This window comes from Electrophorus electricus, chromosome 8 (assembly GCF_041902795.1).
Source record: "Electrophorus electricus isolate QZ-2024a chromosome 8, ASM4190279v1, whole genome shotgun sequence".
Taxonomy (NCBI): domain Eukaryota; kingdom Metazoa; phylum Chordata; class Actinopteri; order Gymnotiformes; family Gymnotidae; genus Electrophorus; species Electrophorus electricus.
Window position 1 is genome coordinate 28,931,859 of NC_137504.1, and position 22,139 is coordinate 28,953,997.

At 47.4% G+C, this 22,139-nt stretch overlaps 4 protein-coding genes across 9 annotated transcripts; 1 reads left to right on the forward strand and 3 right to left on the reverse strand.

Moving 5' to 3' along the window:
* Positions 1–29: 29 nt before the first annotated feature.
* Positions 30–4,146, reverse strand: zbed4l2 (zinc finger BED-type containing 4-like 2). 2 transcript variants are annotated; one of them, XM_035527692.2, is made up of 3 exons: positions 4,031–4,146; positions 3,644–3,767; positions 30–3,399 (listed from the first exon to the last, which is right to left on the reverse strand). In XM_035527692.2, the coding sequence occupies exon 3, from the start codon at positions 3,383–3,385 to the stop codon at positions 755–757; it is 2,631 nt and encodes an 876-aa protein (XP_035383585.2). In that variant the 5' UTR covers positions 3,386–3,399; positions 3,644–3,767; positions 4,031–4,146; the 3' UTR covers positions 30–754. The 2 variants fall into 2 exon arrangements, with proteins under 2 accessions (XP_035383585.2, XP_035383583.2); XM_035527690.2 differs by having other exon boundaries at positions 3,943–4,083.
* Positions 4,095–7,910, forward strand: napaa (N-ethylmaleimide-sensitive factor attachment protein, alpha a). Of its 4 annotated transcripts, none has more exons than XM_027004292.3 (11): positions 4,095–4,342; positions 4,632–4,711; positions 4,788–4,904; positions 4,998–5,044; positions 5,195–5,272; positions 5,465–5,520; positions 5,617–5,701; positions 5,797–5,901; positions 6,010–6,078; positions 6,308–6,358; positions 6,522–7,910. In XM_027004292.3, the coding sequence occupies exons 1-11, from the start codon at positions 4,245–4,247 to the stop codon at positions 6,624–6,626; spliced, it is 891 nt and encodes a 296-aa protein (XP_026860093.2). In that variant the 5' UTR covers positions 4,095–4,244; the 3' UTR covers positions 6,627–7,910. The 4 variants fall into 4 exon arrangements, with proteins under 4 accessions (XP_026860093.2, XP_026860095.2, XP_026860094.2 ...); XM_027004294.3 differs by having other exon boundaries at positions 7,686–7,910; XM_027004293.3 differs by having other exon boundaries at positions 4,635–4,711.
* On the reverse strand, positions 6,085–11,759 carry rsph4a (radial spoke head component 4A). Of its 2 annotated transcripts, none has more exons than XM_027004291.3 (8): positions 11,622–11,759; positions 11,241–11,482; positions 10,632–10,931; positions 9,912–10,358; positions 9,200–9,344; positions 8,498–8,615; positions 8,133–8,416; positions 6,085–6,378 (listed from the first exon to the last, which is right to left on the reverse strand). In XM_027004291.3, exons 2-7 carry the CDS (start codon positions 11,433–11,435, stop codon positions 8,182–8,184), a joined length of 1,440 nt encoding a protein of 479 aa, XP_026860092.3. In that variant the 5' UTR covers positions 11,436–11,482; positions 11,622–11,759; the 3' UTR covers positions 6,085–6,378; positions 8,133–8,181. The 2 variants fall into 2 exon arrangements, with proteins under 2 accessions (XP_026860092.3, XP_026860091.3); XM_027004290.3 differs by having other exon boundaries at positions 11,241–11,469; positions 11,622–11,757.
* A 294-nt stretch (positions 11,760–12,053) lies between these two features.
* On the reverse strand, positions 12,054–21,934 carry sympk (symplekin). The gene is made up of 27 exons (XM_035527688.2): positions 21,830–21,934; positions 21,052–21,152; positions 20,672–20,737; positions 20,519–20,572; positions 20,354–20,427; positions 19,835–19,961; positions 19,411–19,660; positions 18,971–19,141; positions 18,225–18,464; positions 17,885–18,036; positions 17,482–17,632; positions 17,017–17,239; positions 16,772–16,922; positions 16,393–16,628; positions 16,001–16,082; positions 15,719–15,832; positions 15,473–15,620; positions 15,064–15,224; positions 14,722–14,830; positions 14,510–14,610; positions 14,302–14,392; positions 14,107–14,208; positions 13,759–13,946; positions 13,176–13,352; positions 12,868–12,972; positions 12,573–12,752; positions 12,054–12,477 (listed from the first exon to the last, which is right to left on the reverse strand). Exons 2-27 carry the CDS (start codon positions 21,139–21,141, stop codon positions 12,310–12,312), a joined length of 3,711 nt encoding a protein of 1,236 aa, XP_035383581.2. The 5' UTR covers positions 21,142–21,152; positions 21,830–21,934; the 3' UTR covers positions 12,054–12,309.
* Positions 21,935–22,139: the final 205 nt, after the last annotated feature.

Below are 22,139 nucleotides of genomic sequence, written 5' to 3' on the forward strand. Positions count from 1 at the left end.
TGTTTGAAATAAAAACACCTTGTTGAATATTTCTTGGATGACTTGACAGTAAAAGTTTATTTTCTGGTTGAAATGGTTTTCACTCACGTTAATTTGACATGCAGTAATGGATTACACCTTAAAATCTACTGCCACATTTAGGGAAGATAAAGTATTAGTTATGTCAAGTTACAGAATGTCATTTTCCCATTACTATGTGCATGGAAGAAACAATAACTGTTGAAATGCATGCATGAACTTGGCAATAGCTTACCTGTAATCATCAACAATGCTTCAGAGACAGTTATTCTTAAGTAACAGTATATCTAGGCTTTTACCCTGTAATTTAACACTTATGCAATATTTAACAGGCACATAAAATCATCCATTCAACATAATGAATACATCAGAGACACACGATTGTTCTCCAGAACTCCCAGAGCCCAAACACTAAAAAAAAGTAGTGTCATAATTTCCTTAGACGGAATAGCAATTAGGTGTTTGAAACTAGTAATGACATTTCTGTGATTGTTGTAAATATAATCTTAAATAGCTGCTCAACTGTTAAATTGAAAACTTGTAAATATTACATGAATACTTATTGACTAGTCAGGGCTTTTAATCACAGACCCCAAGGAGCATATTCTGATACTTGTGTGAAAAATAAGGTTGCGGAAAGTGTCCACTTCAAAACTCTGATCATCTTACGTTTGAGAACTTTAACTCTCGTAGTCTTGTGTGCCAGAAGCACCTGTCCATAAAGAATGATCTTCACTCAAACCTTACTGTCGTAGGACACTAAGGTCTGATAGAGGCTGTCCCTGCTTTGGTTCCCACTAACACTACTGTTATGGTCACTCTCTCCATGGCCTGAGGGACTGCCTTTAAGCTGCTCCACATAATCACAGTTCTGATGAAGAAACAAGATGTGGTCGAGGTGCTTGGGTCCCAACATGGCTCTCCTGTGGGCCACAGGACACTCTCTTGGGGCAAAGGCCCGGTCAGCTGGGATAGCTGTCGCTGGGATGGCCAGAAACTTGCGCGCGAGTCGAGCCACGGCGGGGAAGCGATGTTCTTTATTGCGCCACCAGTGTAGTGGCGAAAGGCTACGTTTGCACAGCGGCTCTGCTATGTAGTTCTCCAGCTGCTGTTGGATCTCAGGCATGCGCTCGGTAGGATCCTCTCCGAGGAGAATGTCGTACATGCTTTGAGGAAGGGGGCTCATCCGCATTCGGGCAGAGAGCTGCCGGTCGCTTCGAAGCGGAGACGTCAGGCCAGCCATGCCGGCCGATCTTTTGCGGCCACCGCCGCCGACTTTGGAAGGGGAGGATCCCGTGTGCGCACTCTCGTTGACCTGTTCTGGAGAGGAGACGGGCACGACGGTCCCATTCTGCTGAAGCTCAATGCTGTCGCCCTCTTCCGCTGACGCGCAGGACTCGGGCGAGTCCAAGGAGGCCACCGTGGGGATGGGCAATGGGTCATCCAAGCCCAAACCCGGAGCATTCCCTCCAACCTCATTCTCTCCTATTTCCAAGCCTCTGTCCGCTTCCTGGCCTGCCGCCCCATCCTCTGCGTAAGCCTGAACGGACAGCAGCTCTTTGACCTTGTCGTGTAGCTTGCTGCGGGCATGCGGGCTGAGGAACCGCATCTCCTTGAATCTGGGATCCAGGAACGAGGCCAGCACAGCAGGGCAGCCGAGCAGCGCCTCCTCATCGCTCAGCCTCCAGCGCTTCTCCATCCCGGAGCGGATCTTCTCCATGACCCCCCTGACCAGCGGGCAGCCGCACTCGGCCATGTTCTGCCCGAGGAGGCGGGACACACCCTGCAGGCACGGCATCAAGGCAGAAACGGCAGCGTTGATGTCTTCGCTCAGGAAGGACGCGGCGATGCGCACGGTCCTTAGCACCGGTACAAGTTCGTGCAACAACCGCCATTGGTGGTCAGCCAAATTGGGCGCGGCTTTTTGCTCCTCAAGCACAGAACTGACCACCCACTTAAGCTCCAACAGGCTCTCGCACATGTCGATAGCGGTGGCCCATCGGCCTGGGTCATCCAGGACAAGGCGGGCTGAGCCCTTGTTGGCGGCCTCGGCTTTCTGGTTCAGAGCTGCCGCCGCGTCGGTGTCGTGCTGGAAGTGCAGGATGATCCCACGGGCGTCTGTGAGCGCCTGTCTGACAGTCTCTATATTAAGACCTTCCTGGATGCAAATTTTGAGAGCCTCCCCTGCACAAAGAAGCGGCTCCCAGCTGTCCGGAAGGGACAGAACGGGCGCGCGACTGGGTCCGGGAAATACCTGTTGATATTCCGAGGGAGTGTCATAAACGATGCAGAACACGTAATTCTCAGGAATGTGGAATTCCGAGAGAACTGCTTTTAAAGTGTCCGCAAACTTCACAGGGCCAGCTTCGGTGGTGCCGCCTTTGTGTTCTGGTATCGGACGAGTCTCTAGAACACAGCGGGCCAGGCGCCAGTTGGAGTCGACAAAATGCGAACTGACCGTGAGGTAGAACTGGCCGCTACCTTCAACCCCACAGCCCTCCACAGATCGCCAGTGTTCGGCGCAGAGAGCCAGACAGCGAGGGGCCAGGCTGGTTTCAAGGTGCTGCCGCAGACACTGTTTGAGAACGTGGTAGCGATGCCACAGAAGGCTCCCGAGCAAGGACGGCGAGGGTACTGGATAGTTGGGCTCAAGGCAACTAAGCAACAGTCTGAAGCCTCTTTCTTCCACCACGGACAATGGCTGCAGGTCCCTGAACACCATCTCCAAGATCAGCTCTGTAAACACACCTGCCCGCTTGTCACTGCAACCCCTGGTGCCGCTGTTATTGCTGCTGCCACCACTGCTGCTCAGCGTGCTGTTGATCTCCTCTGGAGAAAACCCGTACGACGGATCCATGTCTGGGTTGGGAATGGAGTTGGCATTTGAGGTGCTGCCTGCACCAGCGGTGCTAGGGGGATACGTAGTGCACGTGTGTTTTGCCTCAGCGGCCTCGACTGACGCTTCCTCGTGCTGCTCCTCTTTGACGACAACAGGCACCACGGGCTGAAACGCGCCTGGCGGAGCGTCAGCTCCCACGGCGGACGCTGCAAATCTGCCACTGAGTAAAGTGGACTGGACCATCTGGGGATGCAGTGCGGAGGGGTTCGGGACGTCAGCCGTGTTGGGAGGAGGGACCGCCCCATCGCGGATGCTGTGCTTCCGTCCCAGGTGCTCTCTCATTGATGTGGTGCTGTTGTGAAAAGACAGCTGCCTCTTGCAGTGATTACACTCGACTCTATACATACTAAGCTGGGTGTAGTGGTCCCACACTTTGGACGTTCGGCGTTCAGAAAAGGGTAAAATACGGTCCATTCTTCTCCTCAGGTTCGGAGTGCTTAGAGTACCAGGCCGCCTTCGAGCCTCCATCCCTGTGGATCAGACTGTAGTTTCACAAGAAGAAAAACAAAGTTAACTTTGTTTAAATGTGTAATCTTAGAGTCACTGACCACACTTAGGGCAGCCATGCCAAACTATTTTTTTTAAAGTTCTACCAGTAACTGAATGAATCATTTGTGTTTTAAGTATAAATATGAAGGCAAATCCACAATGTAACGAGGTCGTTAATGTAGAGCAACCTTGTGTAATTCTAAAACATATATTTTATCGTAATTCAGTTCACTTTACCTCAATCTTCTTCCGGGCTAAACCCGTCGTGGTGATCCGTAAGAACTCTCATGTCGTTCCCACAAAGACCACACGGCCGCATAACCGTAGCCCGGGCATGTCGAAGACAGCTGCAGGCGCATTTCTACCCCAACAAGAGAATGCACAAAAACAAGTAATACCGTTACTGCGAAGTTTACAACATCGCAGAATTACAAAACGGCCTCCTTTCACATTTGCGACCTCTACACTGGAAATGGTTGCTGTTAGAGTAGGATTACAAATTACAAGACGTAAACAATAACGGAGCGTCCGAAAACCTCAAATCAGCACGGACAACGGGCTCTTCGCACGGCATCCATCGCTGTAGCTCGGTTAAAAACGCGGCGACGCCACACTCTAACTTACGACCGTGTCATCGGCTTTACTTCGGACATTTCGTCCCGGGAAGCTCAATTTTGTCCGCGTCCCAGATGTGTTCACGTCATTGCAACTCTACTTCCGGCTTCCGCGCGACGTCGATCGTCAAGCGAACGCGAAGCTCGAGACTCACGTGAGCTGCGCGCGGGTCGGGCGCGTTCGTTGGTAAACAGGTAAACAAGCTCCGGATCAGGCGGATCAAATGGACGGTTCGGGACGAGAGAGAGAAGCCTGGGCTCTGACTGCGGAAGCCGACAAGAAGATGAAAACGTCGGGGTCGCTCTTTGGCACCTTTTTTGGGTAAAGTCATCGCTGGATTATAATTTGTAATTGTAATCAGATTTCTGGTTAGCGTAGTGGCTACCACTGAATCAGGTAACGATAGTTGAAACGCCACTTTCAGCTCATTCTAATTCATAGGTATGTCGTAATTCAATACAAAACGTTATAAAATGCATAATAACTACGGAAGCAGATCGGTGCAGTCAATCATATATTATCAAGAAACCTATTTTCAGCAATGCTTTAAAATCGGTGATGTTCAATAAATGCAGCTAAAATTGTATGGCAAATAATGTTTTTCTTCTAGAAGCTCCTCCAAGGCTGAAGAGGCTTGTGATATGTACGTAAGGGCGGCTAATATGTTCAAGATGGCAAAGAACTGGCACGGTATGTGGAATAATAGAGCCTGTAAGACTCGTTAACATCGACATTTCGCGTGACATTGCCTGGCACTTTCTTCCAGCGGCGGGAGACGCGTTCCGCAAAGCGGCCAAGCTACGCTTGCGAATGCAAAGCAAGCACGACGCTGCCGTTCACTTCATTGATGCTGGCAACGCCTACAAAAAAACAGATCCTCAAGGTAACGTGTCTTCTCTCAAACTCCGTGTTTCGCTTGTTGAGAAGACTGGTTCTCGGGGAGTGGTGAAATAGCCCTTTCATCTATTTACCCTAGAGGCCATCCAGTGTCTCACTCGTGCCATTGATATCTACACGGACATGGTGAGAATGAAATATCAGCACATTTCTTGTATTGAAAAATCTTGTTGACAAGGGGTAATCGATATATAAATTAGCTTTAGGATGGAAATTTAATTTGTAGGTCCGTGTTTACTTGGTGTAATTTTGACGTACCCGCGTTTGCTTCCGCAGGGACGTTTCACCATTGCAGCAAAACACCACATCTCTGTAGCTGAGATCTATGAATCCGAATTAGTGGACATTGATAAAGTGAGTGAGTCATTTAAACAAGTATTTTCACAGTGAGTTATGTTCATCTCAGTAGTACAGCAGACGCTCAGTATGGCTTACCCTGTAATAGTGTCACTGGTCCTTGTGAATGCTGCAGCTAATGCACTTCTCATGGATTGATATATTTTCTTACGTCCAGTTCTTTGTGCGTGTGTATGTGTGTCTTCATAGGCAGTTGCCCACTATGAACAAGCTGCTGATTATTACAAAGGCGAGGAGTCTACCAGGTAATTCTGTATTCCACTACCCCCACCCAAAATCACGTAACCCAAACATTTGTCCAAGATGTTTTATAGCAAAACAGTTTTATCTTTTTTCTGCAGTGCAGCCAACAAATGTCTTCTTAAAGTGGCTACATATGCCGCCCAACTAGAACAGTACCAGAAAGCCATTGAAATTTATGAGCAGGTGTGTATTGGAATATGCAGAAAACCGAATCATTAAGCATCTATTATTTTAGGTTAACGGTTCATTTCAGTATCTTCCATGTTGAATCTGTTCAGGTCGGGACGTATTGCATGGACACCACCTTGCTGAAGTACGGAGCCAAGGATCACTTCTTCAGGGCTGCACTGTGCCACTTCTGTGTTGATATGCTGAACGCCAAGGTGACCGTTGTTCTCATGAATGATGTGTTAACGGTAACATCACAGTCAGCCTCATACTGCCACGAGTGATCCCTTCATTGTTTTATTTCTCGTTTCACTCTCCTCTAGCTTGCCGTTCAAAGATATGAGGAAATGTTTCCGGCGTTCTCGGATGCCAGGGAATGCAAACTCATAAAGGTTGGTCTTTTTTTCTTGGTTTTATAATTGATATTTGTTTGATAGGGCTAAGGACATTTAGAAACTGTGATACTGTCAAGGGTTGTTACATGAAAAAAGCTATTAAGAAATTACATAAAATTAAAACATTTCTATACATCCAATATGAGAGCAAAGGCTTAAATGTAATTTTCCTTAAAATGTCTGAGCTGCAGCTACCTCAGTATTACTTAATTTTTTTGTTTAACAGAAACTTCTTGATGCACATGAGGAGCAGGATGTAGCCGCATACACCGATGCTGTAAGCTCTTGTTCCATTACCTGTTTGGAAAGAAAAACAAGCGTGTGACATTTTGAAGAGTCCATACTCTGTGTCCCATACTAATAAACCCCTCATTGTTTTAGTCCTCTGTTTCTCTGACTAATCAAAAGACTAAACGTTGAGCATCTTGCTTGACCTTTAGGTGAAGGAGTTTGACTCAATCACGAGGCTGGATCAATGGCAGACCACTATGCTACTAAGAATCAAGAAGACTATTAAGGAAGAGGACGAGAGTGATCTCCGTTAATATTCTATAAAGCCCACGGCGGACTCTCATCCTGACTTCCTGTGCGCGTTTACTTCAGCTGAGATATTCCTCCTAAACCCAAAGCCTGTTCCTCAGCTTTTTATTTTTGCTTTTCTTTAACAAAGATCTCAGTGACCCAGCTTCCTCTTTCAAGTCCAGGCCTCAAAACAAAGTCTTTCATCCAAACAATAGCACTGTGAACTCCTGTAGAATAATCCTTCTTAGCATGCATTATACACACATTAATGTTTGATATGTCTGTGTATAGCAGTAATGCATTAATATATATTTAATTTATTGTTGTATAATTTTGATCTAATTTATTTTGTAATTTAATATTACTGATGTAGCCATGGGTTCTATTGCATGAACATTTTCCCATCAACTAATGGAAAGTATGTAAGCTTTACAATTTTGAAAATTGCTTCTTTTTTTTTTTATTGACAAGAACTGAAATGGTACCAATTGTTATTGTCCTCTATTGAGGAAGTTTGGTTAACTTTCGTTTTTGAACAGGATTACACACTAATTTCACAATTAATACCAGCGCTGTAGTATTTGTAGTACACATTCTACAAAGATGACAGCAAAGTCATATTCATCTGTATTTAACTGGATCAAACAAACTGTCTATTTATCTAGTTACTGGAAATGATGAATTTGAGTCACTAGCTTTTCTGACCAAAATTTTGTGCAATTAATTTAAACGTTTTTGTAATTAATAAGCATTTTCCCACAGAAAACGGTGAAGTGTTAAATTGTTCGGTGACTAAACCTCACCCATTTCTCTTACGTTGTCAGTTACAAAAAGAACATTGACATATGAATTGTCTAAATTATCTAAATATATTCATGCTCTTACCAAGTCTTTTGAGCTCAAGGAAGACTTGCTCACAGCTGCTCTCAGTTCACATCACATGTAACTTAGTTATGGGATGGTACTCAATTCCTCAAATTTGTGCAGACACACTATGTAATACAAATATTACTACAGTGCACAACAGGTTAAGGACTGGGAAGGCTAGTCCACTGTATACTGGCTTTGTTTCTGGGATGTAGATGCAGCCCCATTGTATGAAGAAGACGACCAGCGACAGACACTGGAGCACTGAATGAAATGGCATAAAGACATTTCGAGTACCCAGATCCCTGGTTGGAAAGAAAACTGGTGTTCAGCAAGACTAGACGTATGCATGGGTCAGGGCTTGGGCACATACACTTAACACCTGTGCCATCACAAAACTGCTTTGTAAGCTAAATAAACGTGACGCTTACTCGACTGTTTCAGATGTCTCAAACTCACTGCTCATTTATAGAAAACGCTTCCATGCAAGGCAAACTGCAGTAGCACATTACTTGCAAGTCTCTCATGATGATAACGGAAAATTAAATGGTAACTGTCTAAATACCATCAGTGTAGATAAGGTTTTCAGAAGAACTTATTAAACTGATCTATACTGAATGAGAACAGTTTAATTGTGTTACAAACGTAAAAATAAAACACACTTGTATCACGGGCTTCCATTTTCCTCTGCTGCATCCGAGTCCCTCCTGCTCAGTCATCCTCCTCTTCATCATCGTCCATCTCCAGGCCTTCATTTTCCTCTTGAGCAGCCCGCTGCTCCTCCAGGGCAGCCTTCAGGGCCCGCTCCTCCTCCACGCTGGGGTCCACGGCCTCCGTCACCTCGGGACCGCTCGGGTACTCGCTCTGCGGAGGGGGCGGCACAGCCGGGGTGTAGCCCTCACCGGAGAACTTCAACCCCCAGCCAATGTAGATGTTCTCAAACTTCCTGTCGAGAACCATGGGTTACGTATGGATTATGCTGGGCTGTAACCACTGGTTGACATCTATGTAGAAACGAGGGTCTTACTTGCCACAGGCGTAGGCACTGGCGCCTGGCCACAGGTTGGAGTGGACCACAGCAATGGCAAACTGAGGAATGAGATGGGAGGAGATTCTGGTGCTCCAAGGAGGGATGTCATTTAGCTCTGAAATGTCATAACATACATTCAGCTCATAGTCACAACATAAAATACAAGGGGTCTTAATGTGAATAGGGAATGTTTATACAGGTAAAAGGAACTTGTCATAAAAAGGTGATCAGAAAACAAACACTCATGAAAGAAGCCTGCATGGTTAGCAATGACAGCCAGTGCAGACCAGTTAGCCCAATACATTTTGCTTTGTAACTGGTTCCCTTTCATATCATCTTCAAAAAACATCAGCATTTAGGGGCAAATTTTGCTTTTACTGCAGTCTTACACACGAAGGTTCAGTGTTGAACCAAGCACTTGTTTCCTAACAAAGAAGACTCATATTACTTCAGTCTGGTTGAGCGGTTCAGGTCAGTCTGGACTTTTACTCTGTGGTAGGATGAAGATTTAAACTGGGTTCCAGAACTAATGTAACCCTCCTGCCTTTAATACTCAGTCTGTCCTGAAGACCTTAATGGGTTGGCTAAGGTGTGCTTGCTCAGGGCCAGAACTGAACAGGGACTTCACTGCTCAGACCCGTGCCAGCCCTATTGGATGACACCGGATGTTCTATGTTCTATTCTTCTGGGTCCACTGACCTGCGTCCTCCGACAGCGGAGTGAGAAGTGGCGGTCCAATCTCCGGTTCAGGCTCATCGGGCTCTTCCCTCTTTTCCTCTTCCTCAGCGTCTTCTTCAAAATCCATCTCGGCCTTTTCAGCCAGGTTGACCCATGTACAACGACCCTAAGACACACACACACACACACACACACACACACACACGAAGGAGCATTGTTGAAAATGTTTGTCTTACGGGCTCTGAAATGAAGCGGACAGTGTAGAGGTATGCATCCTGGGTTCAATTGCTCAGTGATGCCACAGCCACCTGTTGGCCAAGAGTGCACAAGAGCACTACTGGCACTGCTTTCTTTGGGTGAAAAGGATGACAGTCATTCTGCGTGAGTGATTCTAGCCAATCGTGGGCACCTGTTACGCCATATGTGCAAGACCGGGCAAAACATCTTCAGCCTACAATACTGCATTGGTGGCAGCTCAAAAGATGTGGCGGTTGTCTGCACATTTTACAAAGGTAAAATAAAACACTGCAAATGTAATCAGAGCGTGGGAACAGGCAACAGCTTGGGAGGAAAGTCATTTTAAAATGTGTTGTTTTAGATTGAAACCTTTTATTCAGGTGAAAAAAAAAGTCCTATAGTTGCCTCATGTAACCTTTTCAACAGTTGACCACAAAGGGCTGACTTGCCAAGATCAGAAGTATTCACATTTCAGATCTTGGAAGTGCCACATTACCTGTTTGAGGATGTGCTGTGTGTGGTGCACCCAGGTAGACAACGACTCGGCCATCTCCTGCACGGGGATGCCCTCAAAGTCGAGATTCTCCTTTATGCTGTCGCGTGCTCCTTCCTCCTCCTCCTCCTCTTCCTCCCCAAAGTGGTAGAAGCCCAGTGGGCTGATCTGGGTGCCTGCTGAGATGCGGGCGATCTGGGCTCGCAGGTAGTTGGCCTCATTGCCCGGGAACGGCGGGTAGCTCACAATGGGTGCGTCAAGCCGCCCGGTGAAGAATTTCTGAATCTGCCGTGCAACTATGATCTGAGCTGGGGTGACATTAGGAAGGCGGACCCAGGGCAGGCCTGGCTCCCGGCACACAAAATACGTGAACTTGTTTGTGCCAGAATGTTGGGGCTCTTTGGGAACCGCTGGGGGCGGTTTATAGGCTGACTTGGGCAATGGATCAACCTAAAATAAGAGTATCAAGTAACATTTGAATACAGATCTCTTAATTATGCAAGTACTCAACAATTAATTATTTGCTATTATTGGCTATTTCTTGATATTTCCTGGGTCCAGACTCATTTCTCACTTTTGTGTCTATGTACATTTCAGTGTATTTACTAAATAATTCATAGTAATTACAGAATAATATTCCTTAAGGTGAATAACAAACAACAAGCTCAGCGTTAAAGAAGGAATGCCTAATAAATAGGAATGCTTGAAAACTCAGGCACTCACCACTTCCACAGTCTCTCCATCTTCCTCTTGAGCGCCTCTCTCTCTCTCGTCTTCCTGTGCTTCATCTGCTCCTTCCTCCTCTTCCTCCTCCTCCCCATCTCTGTATTCCACTTCAGCCACTATGTAGTTTCCCTCGATGCCAAGGATTTTGCCCCAGAGGCGGCAGCGTTGGAGAGGCTGGGTGTCTACCAGTTGCTTGAGGGCTAGAAAGATCCTCTGCATCTCCTCACGGCCCAAGGCCACGCCGGCCTGTTCCAGGAAGAAACTCAGCTCAGCCACATTGGGTAGAGGTGTCTCCACCTAGAAAAATGATAAATAAGGCAAAAAATAAGGTGTGTGGGCGAGTGGTAGCACAGTAGTTAAGGTCCTTGACTTGTAATTGGAAGGTTGCTTGTTCAAGCCTCACCACTGCCAGGTTGCCACTGTTGGGCCCCTGAGCAAGACCCTTAACCCTCAATTGCTCAAGTTGTATGCAGTCAAAATTGTAAGTGGCTTTGGTTTCACAGCGTCAGTAAAATGCCGTAAATGTGAACGTCGTTCCACAGTAGTCAGTACTCGGGTGTTGTGTGTGTCCAGCTATAAACAGAAAAGCAAAAGGCGTTTTCTCACCAGCTCATCTCCTTGGTCTCCGTCGTCCGCCGCCCGTTGGGAAAACAGGCTTTTCTGTAGTTGTGCTAGCCGGTGCCTGGCGGTGGGGACCGGGCTGTCCCGCAGGGCGCTCTGCTGGGCCTGAAGCATGCTCCGCTTAACCTCGCGGCTCATGTCCTCGATCACATCCACGGCGTTCTCCGGCCGCTCGTCCATCACTTTGGTAAGCAGACGTGCTAGGTGGTCATACCTGAAGGAGACAGCTAACGAATGCGACATTTGTCGATACCATCATGCTGTTATTCGCTATCGTTAGCCAATTTATGTAGAATTGGTTATTATTGATGCAAACGATAAGGTCAAAGCCACCTGCAAAGGGTGTTAAAGACAACACGCACTCACAGGTTGAGGTTGGTTTTTGTGCTATTTTTCAACAGAAAAGCCTTGAAGTTCATTGCAGCCTGTTGCCTTTGGTTATATATTGCTCCATCGGGCGTTTCCATTGTGGTACTTCTGGGTCAAGTCAAAATAAATCCCGTCCTTGGCGAGATAGCTTGATAAAAGTATATCGAAAGACGTTATGCCCACGGTATATAACCCTCTCAGCTTTACAACACTGCCTAGCTAACGCTAAAGCCAACAACTTTCTGGTTGCCCGAGACACAAATCGCTGTATAAATAATATCAGTTGCCATGACGCTAGGATTTCACGCGGAAGAACGCGAGACCTAGGGCCGCGAGGCTAGAAACGGACCGATAACGTATTTTAAGATCAAACGTCTCCTTTTAGAGTCAATTACCTAAATATGAACGGTGTCTGCTTTTGAAAAGTACTTCATGTGAGAATTTATTTATTTATTTTTATTATTGTCTGACAACAAAAATCAATGCACTTTTTTTTTTCGCTCCCAACAATTTTATAACACTAGAGAACTGAAGACAAATGCTGCAAGTCAAATGCTAAACTGTGGTATGGATTCCAGACCTCAAATTATATTTAATACTAAGAAATATCTTAAATCAAAGCTTCAGCATATGGTCCACCATCACTGCAGTCAGTTCAGGCACTTTGTCCTCCCTCCTTCCCGGTTCATTCAGCAGCTTCTGCCCCAGGCTCGGGCTCCGCATTACTGTCCTCGGCTGCCTCTTGTGCTTGCTCCCTTGGACTAGCAGAGTCAGTAAATGCTTCCTCCACTGGTTCGTCTGCCTTTTCCAGAGGAACAGGGGTAGCCCTCGCCTCATCTTCAAGTTCTTCAACCTGCCACGGGTCAAATCTGGTGTCAGATTATGAACTGAAGAGTTTGGGGTAGCTAATCTGTTAACTGTCGTGGAGCAAAGCAATATTTCTCTTACTTGTGCTGTGGCTTCAGTGGCAATCTCCAGACGTTCTGCACCTGCGTCTCCTTCCTCCATAGGCTCCTCGTCTTCCTCCTGTTGGGTCAAAGTTACCGGAGGTGCTGGCTCAGGAGCTGTGATGGCGGGACCTGGGATTTCTACTTGCGCTATGGGTACTGAGACCTGCTGGAGATGCACCTATAGAAGGAGAGAATTCATACTTCAAAGGCTCTTGGACACCTCTTCATGCAACGTTTCCTTACTTCGTGCATTGGATACATATCCACAGATTTAGTTGTGTCGAGTTTTTAACCTCTCTCTCCTCCATGGTGTCCATGTGCTCTGGCTCAGGCTGGGACTCCTGCATCCTGCTGTTGACCTCCAGAATGGCCATAATGGAGGACGGGATGTGAGCTTGCTGTGGAGATGAACAGGGGCGGAACAAAGCAGACACGGACAGAGTGACATGAGCGCACTCAAGCAATTACTGGCACACGTTTGCTGCTCTTCTGCCAATTTACACAATTTACTTAAATCAGAAGACACCCATGAGCTCTCTGGGGGGGGATTTTAGCCTGGACATTTCTAGAGCACAGGTGGCTGCTCCCACCACCCCCTCACCTGATGCGGCGTGAAGGAACGGACGTGCTGCAGGAGGGGCTCCCTCATCTCCGGGCATCGCTCGAACACGCCAGCCAGCTGCGAGGGCGGCAGCTGCAGGAGCACGCTGTATGACTGTGGCTTGGTGCGCTGGCAACACTTCACGAAGCCCTCCCACACTTTGGGGTACTTCCACACCTACAGGGTTACAGGGCTGTGAGCTTGCTTTATAGCTGGGAGGCACAGTCAGAATGGAACCAGGTAAGAAGAAAAAGGGTGGAGGTTGAAGACAGTCCACATCTCTACCCCAACAGTCCGCCACAAAGCCATTAAGTGGGCGGCATACGTTTGATACGGCAAACGTGGACCATCTGGTGAGCCAGGAGGACGGCACTGAGAAACACTCTGACCAGCAAAGACTGTCAAGCCCAAACTGAACAAACTAAAAAAAAATAAAAATAATAAAAATTCTTTGCTTCATAAACACAAAGTGGACCGTATTCAACCTGTAAATGTAGGGAAGCTTCAGCAACCCCATCATTCCTTTCTTCACTTCTGGTCTAAGAAGGGGCCCTAGAGAAGCTTGTTTTGGTGTGAGGCGCACCTGTTTGAGGATGAGGCGGGACAGGACGTTCATGACGAAGCCACCCAGGCGCGGGTACATGGTGAGCGACTGGATGACGGTGCGCATGAGAAGCATGGGAAGGGGATTCTGCTCCATCAGCTGCTGCATGACCACAGCCAACACCTCTGACGTGTACACGTTCTTCTCACCAAAGCACAGGTTCGTGGCTGTGTGATCGCGGGGGGGGGGGAGGGGTTAAACATCACTATTCAAAACACGTGGTAAAGCAGGGTTTCATTGCCAGCACTGTGCTGAGTTAAATATTTAGACGTTTGACTTCATTACGATTCAAATCCAAAACGGGCTTATCTGAAGCGGTGCCTTTACCTTTGATGATGGACTTCATGTCACACTTGGTGGAGTCAATGTTGTGGAGGGCAATGAGGAGCTCACCAGGTGTTAGAGGAGACATGGAGGAACTTCCCTCACCTGGAGAGCATAGTAGTAATGAAAGACTAGTTATTAAGCCAAAGTAACAGCCTCTATATTGCATCTCAATAAGCACAACAAAAACAATCCTACTGTGCTGGGTGCCGAGGAGGCGGTTGAAGACTTCCTTGACTACTATGGGGTTGAGCTTGATCAGTTTGGGCAATGCCTGGATCACCTCTTTCTGTTAAATGCAATCAAAAGAGAATTAGAAAATGACAGCCACAGACTACACCAAGTAATAGTCATTCAGTATTTCAATGGCAGCAGGGGGGTGGATGGACGAGCAGTCGAGCCAGACCTTCTCCAAGCCATTGATGACCGGAATGAGAAAACGGACATCTGGCACCCGTTTGTGATAAAGATCCCTCACTCGCTCCACCAGGTCTGGGGATGGAGGCACTGGGGGGAATATGATAATTATTCCTCGTTAATTTATGTCCTGCAAAAATGCACACGCATTACAGCACATCCACACACAAAACATCTCACCCCCAACTAGCCTGCTCATACCTTTGTCAGTCAATATGTGCAGACAGCGAGTGACCAGAGTCTCGGCCCCCTTGGGACAGTTCTCCACCAGCAGTAGCAGGTCAGGAGAGTTCATACCCATTCCTCTAATCTGCAGAGCCAAGGAAGTGTGTGTAGGTGTGTGGTGGGGGGGAGGGGCAAAAAAGACCAACAGTTGCAACCTTGTTGTCAAGAAAAACATACAACACTTCAGAGTTCCTCTGAAGGGCTCAGAGCAAACAGGAAGTCAGCGAAAGTGGGAGGAACCAAGTGAGAGGACATTCAGGCTGAAACCGCAGTGACAGAGCGGGAGCGGGAGCGCGGGGGAGACAAGGCAGTCCTCACCGGCTGCTCTATGACACGGAGCACGCTGCGCTTGATGTCGGCGATGGCCTCAGTGTAGACGGCAGCCAGCTCGTGCACCAGCCGGTGGTTGAGGGGGAGGAGTGAGAGGTAGAGATAAAGACACTGTCGCACCGTCTCCTCGGTCCACGGCGACGCCACCTCTGGACATGAAAGAGGCTCAACAGTCATCCAGAAGGCTAATGTGGCCAAAGTGCAGAGCCTATTTGCTTAATGTTAATTGGCCATTGGTAACATTCATACATTAATAAGCATTTTAATCATATTTCTACTAACTGCCAACTCCATATGCAAAAGGAGTCAGTCACTGCACCGGCGTTGGATATCAAATCAGATGGGTTACGGTTCTACAGCACAGGGTCATCTGCATGGGAGAGACGCTTCTCCGAACCTGTGTCCTCGCCGACTCCAAACAGCAGCGAGGGAGGGTTGGGGTGGACGAGCAGCTGCATGTAGTTGAGAGCGAACTTCTCGATGTAGTCCCTCAGGTGGTCCTTCTCATACATGCGCTTGATGAAGGTGAGGGCAGTGGAGCGCACCTGAAACAAACCAGGAGAACAGACGTCTGTGGATCGAGGCCTTTTGGGGGCAGGGGTGGTCAGATGGACTGGAAGAGGTGGAGGAGAAGAACACAAACCTTCTCCTTCTCGTGGGAGCTCAGGTCCAGTAGCACGTGAAGGTACTGGAACTGTCTGGAGGGCCGTTTGAGGATCAGCTCTTTCAGAGTGGTCATACCCAGATACACGCGAGACTACACACACACACACACACACACACACACACACACACAAAATCCACCACTAGTTATATAAATTACTTAACGTGCATGTCAGCCATAACAAAGGCTGTGTTAGACCACTCAGTAGAACCTCATGCATGCTGAGAGACATCAGTGTTGCCTGGGGCCAGTCGATCTTACCTCGTCCTCGCAGTAGCGTCGGATCACCTCCAGGGCGGACTGGGTGATCAGAGGGGCCTCCAGCACCAGCTTGGTGAACAGTCTGGAACGGACAGGGGAGAGCGAGGGTCAACGCAACAGGCCAGGTTTTCCACAAAACTTCACCACCCTCTCCATGAGGTTCAACTTTCCATGAGATTAAATCTTTGATGGTTTTAGGTGTTTCAAGTTGCATATTTAATGGTGAAATCTGCAAAGCTGGGGTTATGTTTTAAAGCACTGTACAATGATCGGCGCATCTCAGTAAACACCATGCTCATTAAAGCAGATGTTCTGTACTGGGGTCAGTCCGCTTGGTTACACTGTGCATATACTCAGGCGTAGTGTACTGTGGGAGGGCCTTCGCCACGCACCCATCCCTCTGCTCGGGCCGCTCCTGCAGGCCGGAGAGCAGGGTGAACAGGCAGTGCTCGTAGCTGTCCAGCGAGCCCGACGGCAGCTGGTCCAGGTGCTGGTTGTACTCTTGGTAGAGCAGCGAGAAGGCCAGGTCGCTGCGTCCACGGATGTCCTCCAGGATGAAGCGCAGCATGTCGTCTTTCATGGTGCCCTCGAACTGTGTCATCAGCCTGGCCAGCAGCTTCACGCGCACCTAGAAGACGAGAGACCCACATGTCGTACACGTGCCCCGCACGTACACATACGAACCCGCATGCAATTCGTTTTACGCCGGACATGTAGGAGGCTTTAGCAAAGTACTGCAGAACGTTGTGTGTGGACTGGAGGCCTACTTACGTGAGACATTCCACTACGAGCGATGGCCTTCTCTGACTGGAGGATCCGTTTCACAGCCATGTTGGTTAACTTCTCAAGATGGGAGTCGGACAAGGGCTGGACAACGTCAGCCAGTCGGAAGACTTTTTTCCGACCGCTGCTCCCAAGCACTCTAATCACAGACAGGGAACAGGAAGTGAGAAAGAATATAAACAAGTCAAGCTACTGTCGTTATCATAAATCGCATCCCATCCTCCCACTCTTACTTAGGTTGGGCAGAGGGCATGATGGGTTCTGGAAGCTTCTTGGCATGGGGAGTCTCCTCGGCCACTTGGCTCTTGTAGGCGCCCACCACGGAGATGGCCTGACCCAGGGACACAGCCGACACTTTGCGGATGATGATGGGGTCCTTGGAGGCAGCCTCATCTCCTGCGGCCTCTCCCTCTGCCTCCTTCCCCTCCTCGTCCCGCCCCCTGCACTGCTCCAGACCTGCAGAGAGGCAATGGGAATGAGAAAGAAAAACAGACAAGAGGAGCTTAATTTAAATAACAAACTCTCATAAGCCCTCATTACTTGACACGATTACATTTTTTTAAAAATGGCCAATTCAGACTAACATAATCGAATTCATGTTCAAGGTTCATTGCCGTCATAACCCAAGAACAATCCAGGTGTTTGCGGTACTTGTGATGTGCACTACACCAGTCAAACGGCTGGAGGGTATTTCTGACCTGGTCCAAGCCCGGCTGCTGTCATCTGTGTGGCCATGAGCCTGGCCAGGTGCTTGATCTGGGCTTCTGTGCCTGCTGACTCCACAGGTGTGTAGGTGGCCTGAAAAGAGGCGGGCATGATGTCCGGCAGGTAGACCATGCTGATCAGCACCTGTGGCGGGGACACAGCAAACTACAAATCAGGGCACTCCTATCATGGTGCATGGAACATGGACCAACAGCGGAGATCTCAGCATGTTTTTTTTTTTTGTTTTTTTTGTAGTGAAAATTCATTCTTAACAGAGATTGAGAGGAATCTAGAGATCTGGATGCATCTAGAAAGAACTTGCTTCCAGAGATGTTTATATGTGTAATTACAAATATGCCACTAAGCTTATATCTTTTGAAGAGGACCGAAGGGTACCAGGTTAGCCACATTCTCTGGCGAGAGCAGGGGCAGCAGGAACTCGGCGGTGATGTCTATGGCAGACTGCGTGCCCATGCTGGACGACGGCTTGGGCGCAACAACAGGGGCCGGCTCTTCCTTATCTTCATCATCCTCGATCAGCGTGGGTTCTGGGGGACAGAAACAACAATCCTGACGTCTCGTTCAAATGCACTGGAAAAATGGCACACATCGGCGGCAAGAAGCAACTTTCCCTTCTGCGGTGAGGGATCTTGAGGCATCTAGGAAAAAAAAAAAAAATAAAAAAAAACTAAAAAAAAAAAACTCTCCAGTAAGCACACACACCGTCTCCACTCACCCATTTTGATTCTCTTGCCCTCGTTGTAGGGTTCGTGCCTGGGCCGTTTGCGGGTCGGGGCGGAGGTGGGCACGCAGCGGGCGATGTCGCCCTGGGCCATGCCCAGGTCCAGCAGCAGAGTGGAGATCTGGCTGTGGTAGTCAAGGCTGCTGGGGTGCCGCAGCACGGCCACCAGGTGGAGCTTGAGGTTCTTGCGCACGCTGCTCACCTGAGACTTGGCCAACGTAGGAGGAAGGTTGGCTGTTGGGCACAAGGCACCGAGAGGGTCAGAACTGTGGCAGCAGGCAGCCACCCTCCCCCCCCCCCCCCCCCCAGTTCCCAGTGCGGTTCTCAGCCATCCACAGACGATCCACATTTTTACTCTGTCACAGTTCACAGTACAACTAAGCAACTGAACACTGACCATTTAGTACACGTGTGATCTGCGCAAAAATGGGACTGTCTGGGGTGTGCCTAGAAACTGGACTGGAAAACACTACCTTCACATACTAAATAACACATTCTGTATAAAGGGAATTTTACCCATATGAACAAGATAATTAAATACTTATTTTAATCTGGGGGGGGGGGCAAAATAAAAACCCACAACACCACCACTGTGAACATTTTTAATACTCTGAGCTTTTAATACAACATCCCATATGCTTATGGGATTAAAATCCCGAGAATTACATGACCCTGCCCTTCAAAACCATCTGAAAAAAATCCCATGCCATCGCCACATTGACTACAAGGTGTGCACTCACCGTGCAGCGTTTCGTAGGCTTGCACAACCTCGGACATGAACATGGGCCTCTGGCGGGCCAGTGTGGCCAGAGAGCCCAGAGCCGTGGTCAGGTTAATGCTGGAGATGGCTGGATGCACCATGAACTTCAGCAGCTGCTCCAGAGCTGACTTCCCCTCCTCAGCCAGGACGTCTGGGAGGAAGGGAGACGGAAGGCAGGGCGGGCCGACACGGGAGCAAGCAGAAAAGGAGGGAAGAATGATGAGGAACTTTTGCGGGAGTTTCAGAAACACGCATCACTGTGAAGCGCTTGTGAAGGCTTGGAGGAGCTCCTTTTATTTTTGCATTCCATCGTTGGCTAAAAATAATGACCAACAATACTATTAAAAATAAGTAAACTGCCATTAAAAAAAAAAAAGTCCCATCAGTGACGGTTACTTTCAAGTATGCATTCACTCCTACCGTAGCGTATGTAGGAGTGATCTTTTGGGATCTTGTCGAGACTGATGTCCCCTTCCTGCTTCTTGGGTATCTCCGAACTGGGTGTCCGGGCTGACAGGGTGATGATAAGTGTCTCTGTAAACTTGATGGCATGTGTGCGCACGCCATCATTGTCCGAATCAAGCAGCGCCAGGACGTCCCCTTTCATCTGGGTCACCATGTCCCAGCATGCCTCCTGCATGTCGGACACACTCTTCGAGCGCACGAGCCACTGCCGGAGGGAATCAAACACAGCCGGCGTCACGCCAACACCGCACACAGCTCTGACTTTAGACGTCCACCACAACACAGCCTATGGTGATGACATCATTCGTGACAGTGTTTTTTGCCATGGGGAGAAGCATTGGTTTCTTTCTAGCATGGTATTCAGGGAGGAAGCCCTTACCTGCAGGGCCACTTTGTAGAGGTGTGTCAGTGTGAGGATGGCCTTCTTCACCACGTTCACGCTCTCGTCTTTCAGCAGCATGTTCAGGTTCGCTATGAGCTTCAGTAGGAGCTCACTGTCCCGTTTACTGACACGGCACCAACACAAAAGCCCATCACACTCTGCTAGAGCAAGCACTTCATTAAGGGGTTCAGCTGATCAGGCTGATGTAAGGATTTTAAGAACATTGAAGGGACACAGTTAACAGCGATTAACTTAGGAACTGCTCGGAACTTCCAGGTCATCCCAAACACATGGCCACTCTAACAGCAGAGATGCAGGGAGAGAATGTGTGAAGTGGGAGGAACTGCTACACTGTACTGTACATCATTTCACCTGCATGCACAGAAGAGCATGTTTTTAATTTGGTTTTACCTTCTAGATATTAATTTTTTCTATGAACAAGTTATGAATGTATCCAACTGTGAACTGGACTATGATTAAAATACTCGATGTTAGGAGTCAAAATGGTAAACTCACCATGCTTCCTCTATGAAACCAATAACAAATTTTCGCACTTCGATTGACTTGTCAGTTTGAAATGCAATCATCTCCTGTTGAGAGAAGTGTACAGGTAGACGTTTCAGTCTGCAGCTCAGATGTTAAATGTTTATTAGAGTACTGCAAAAAGGAGTCTGCACTTACATCCAGGAAATTATCAAGCAAAGATGGATCCTTATTAATAATCAATTCTTGCACCTAATAGCAAAAACGGATGAACACAGTGATCATAAGAGGCAAATTCTCAATCACTCACTGACATTAGATGAGCCTTTAGAGGAAAAAATCATCAGTTACCTGCTTAAGTGCGATAAGTTTATCATCAGTGGACATAAATGCGGCTTGATTCAGTAGGTCCACAACCTAGGGTACAAATACAACACAAGTCAAAACTTTATGATCTAGTTTGCAGTTTCCAAAATGGTAAGTCATTTGTGGCTCTGGAATTTAATTTGAGACTAGGCATAATCCATATCTGGAAAACTGGACAATAATTTGACAAAAATACAGGTATACATTGTAAAATGCATATTTCATAAAACATGGGGTGAAACTGCAAATTAGGATTTCAGCTATTCAGCTATTGATATATAGTGATTATGTAAGCATAGGTATCTCTTTTTACTGTAATCTTAAATATCTTATTTTAGTGTCTTGGCAGAGAAGATGCCTCGTACCTTTTCACTGGTAGTCATATCGATGGCCGCGTCCTCTGTACCAGCAAAAAACTGGGACGCGACGCCAGTGCGTTCAGAGCCCGACGCCATCCTGGTGCTCTCTAGTTATACAAGCACAAGGGCTGTTAAAAACGGACGCAGTACCTGGTTTATGGCTGTATTGGAAGCACTAACAACGTAAACCTCCAACGTAACTACAACTCGCCTGCGTAATACTCGACACATCACAAATAATATGAGTTACCATTCTACCAATTAACGGTAAACTGTTCTTTGTTTTTAGACTTATTAAAACATAAGATATGGAGTTACAGATAACTTTACCGTCCAGCTGCTATTTTAACAAGGGTAAAAAAGTGTATTGGATCAGCATCTTCTTTCCCATTAAAAATGATTAAGCAGATTTAACCCTACTGGCTGTAAAATCTTAATTTTTACAGCTATGGGACTGTAAATCAGTGGGTTAATTAATATCGTCGCTGTCAATATACATCGCTAGTTAGCTAGATAAACTGGTCACAAGCATCATTTGGAGATAGACTTCGGATGGGTTAAGAGGTGATAGTAATTTGTTAGCCGTGTGCACTCTGCTGACACTTGAATGACTTTACCAGAGTAAAACGCAGCTAGTTGAACTGAACTGTTCAACTATAATCCAGTCAAACCCTGCCGGTTGGGTTAGCTCGGCTAGCTAGTACCATAACCTGCGTTATTCACACGTAATACCTCATTGTTTAACACAGGCACCGAAGAGTGTTGTGGGGCCAGTTAAACTTACTGAAAACGTTATTCCTTCTGCTCTACAGTCAAACGCGTCTTAAAACACAAGGTTTCAAAGCACAGGCGGCTAAGGCGACATCTTAAAAAGACGCGGAACTACTTCCCCGGCACACTGAATTCTGGGACATTACGTACTTCCGCCTGACAGGAACTGTCGCCATTTGTGAACGTTTGCGGATTTTAAAAGGATTTGAAAAGTTCAAGCCAACACTAACGGGCGTCTTATTAACTATATTATATACAATGCGTTCTGCTACAGAAATAATGTACTAATTATATAGCAAGGCCTGTGTCTTAGCATGGATGCT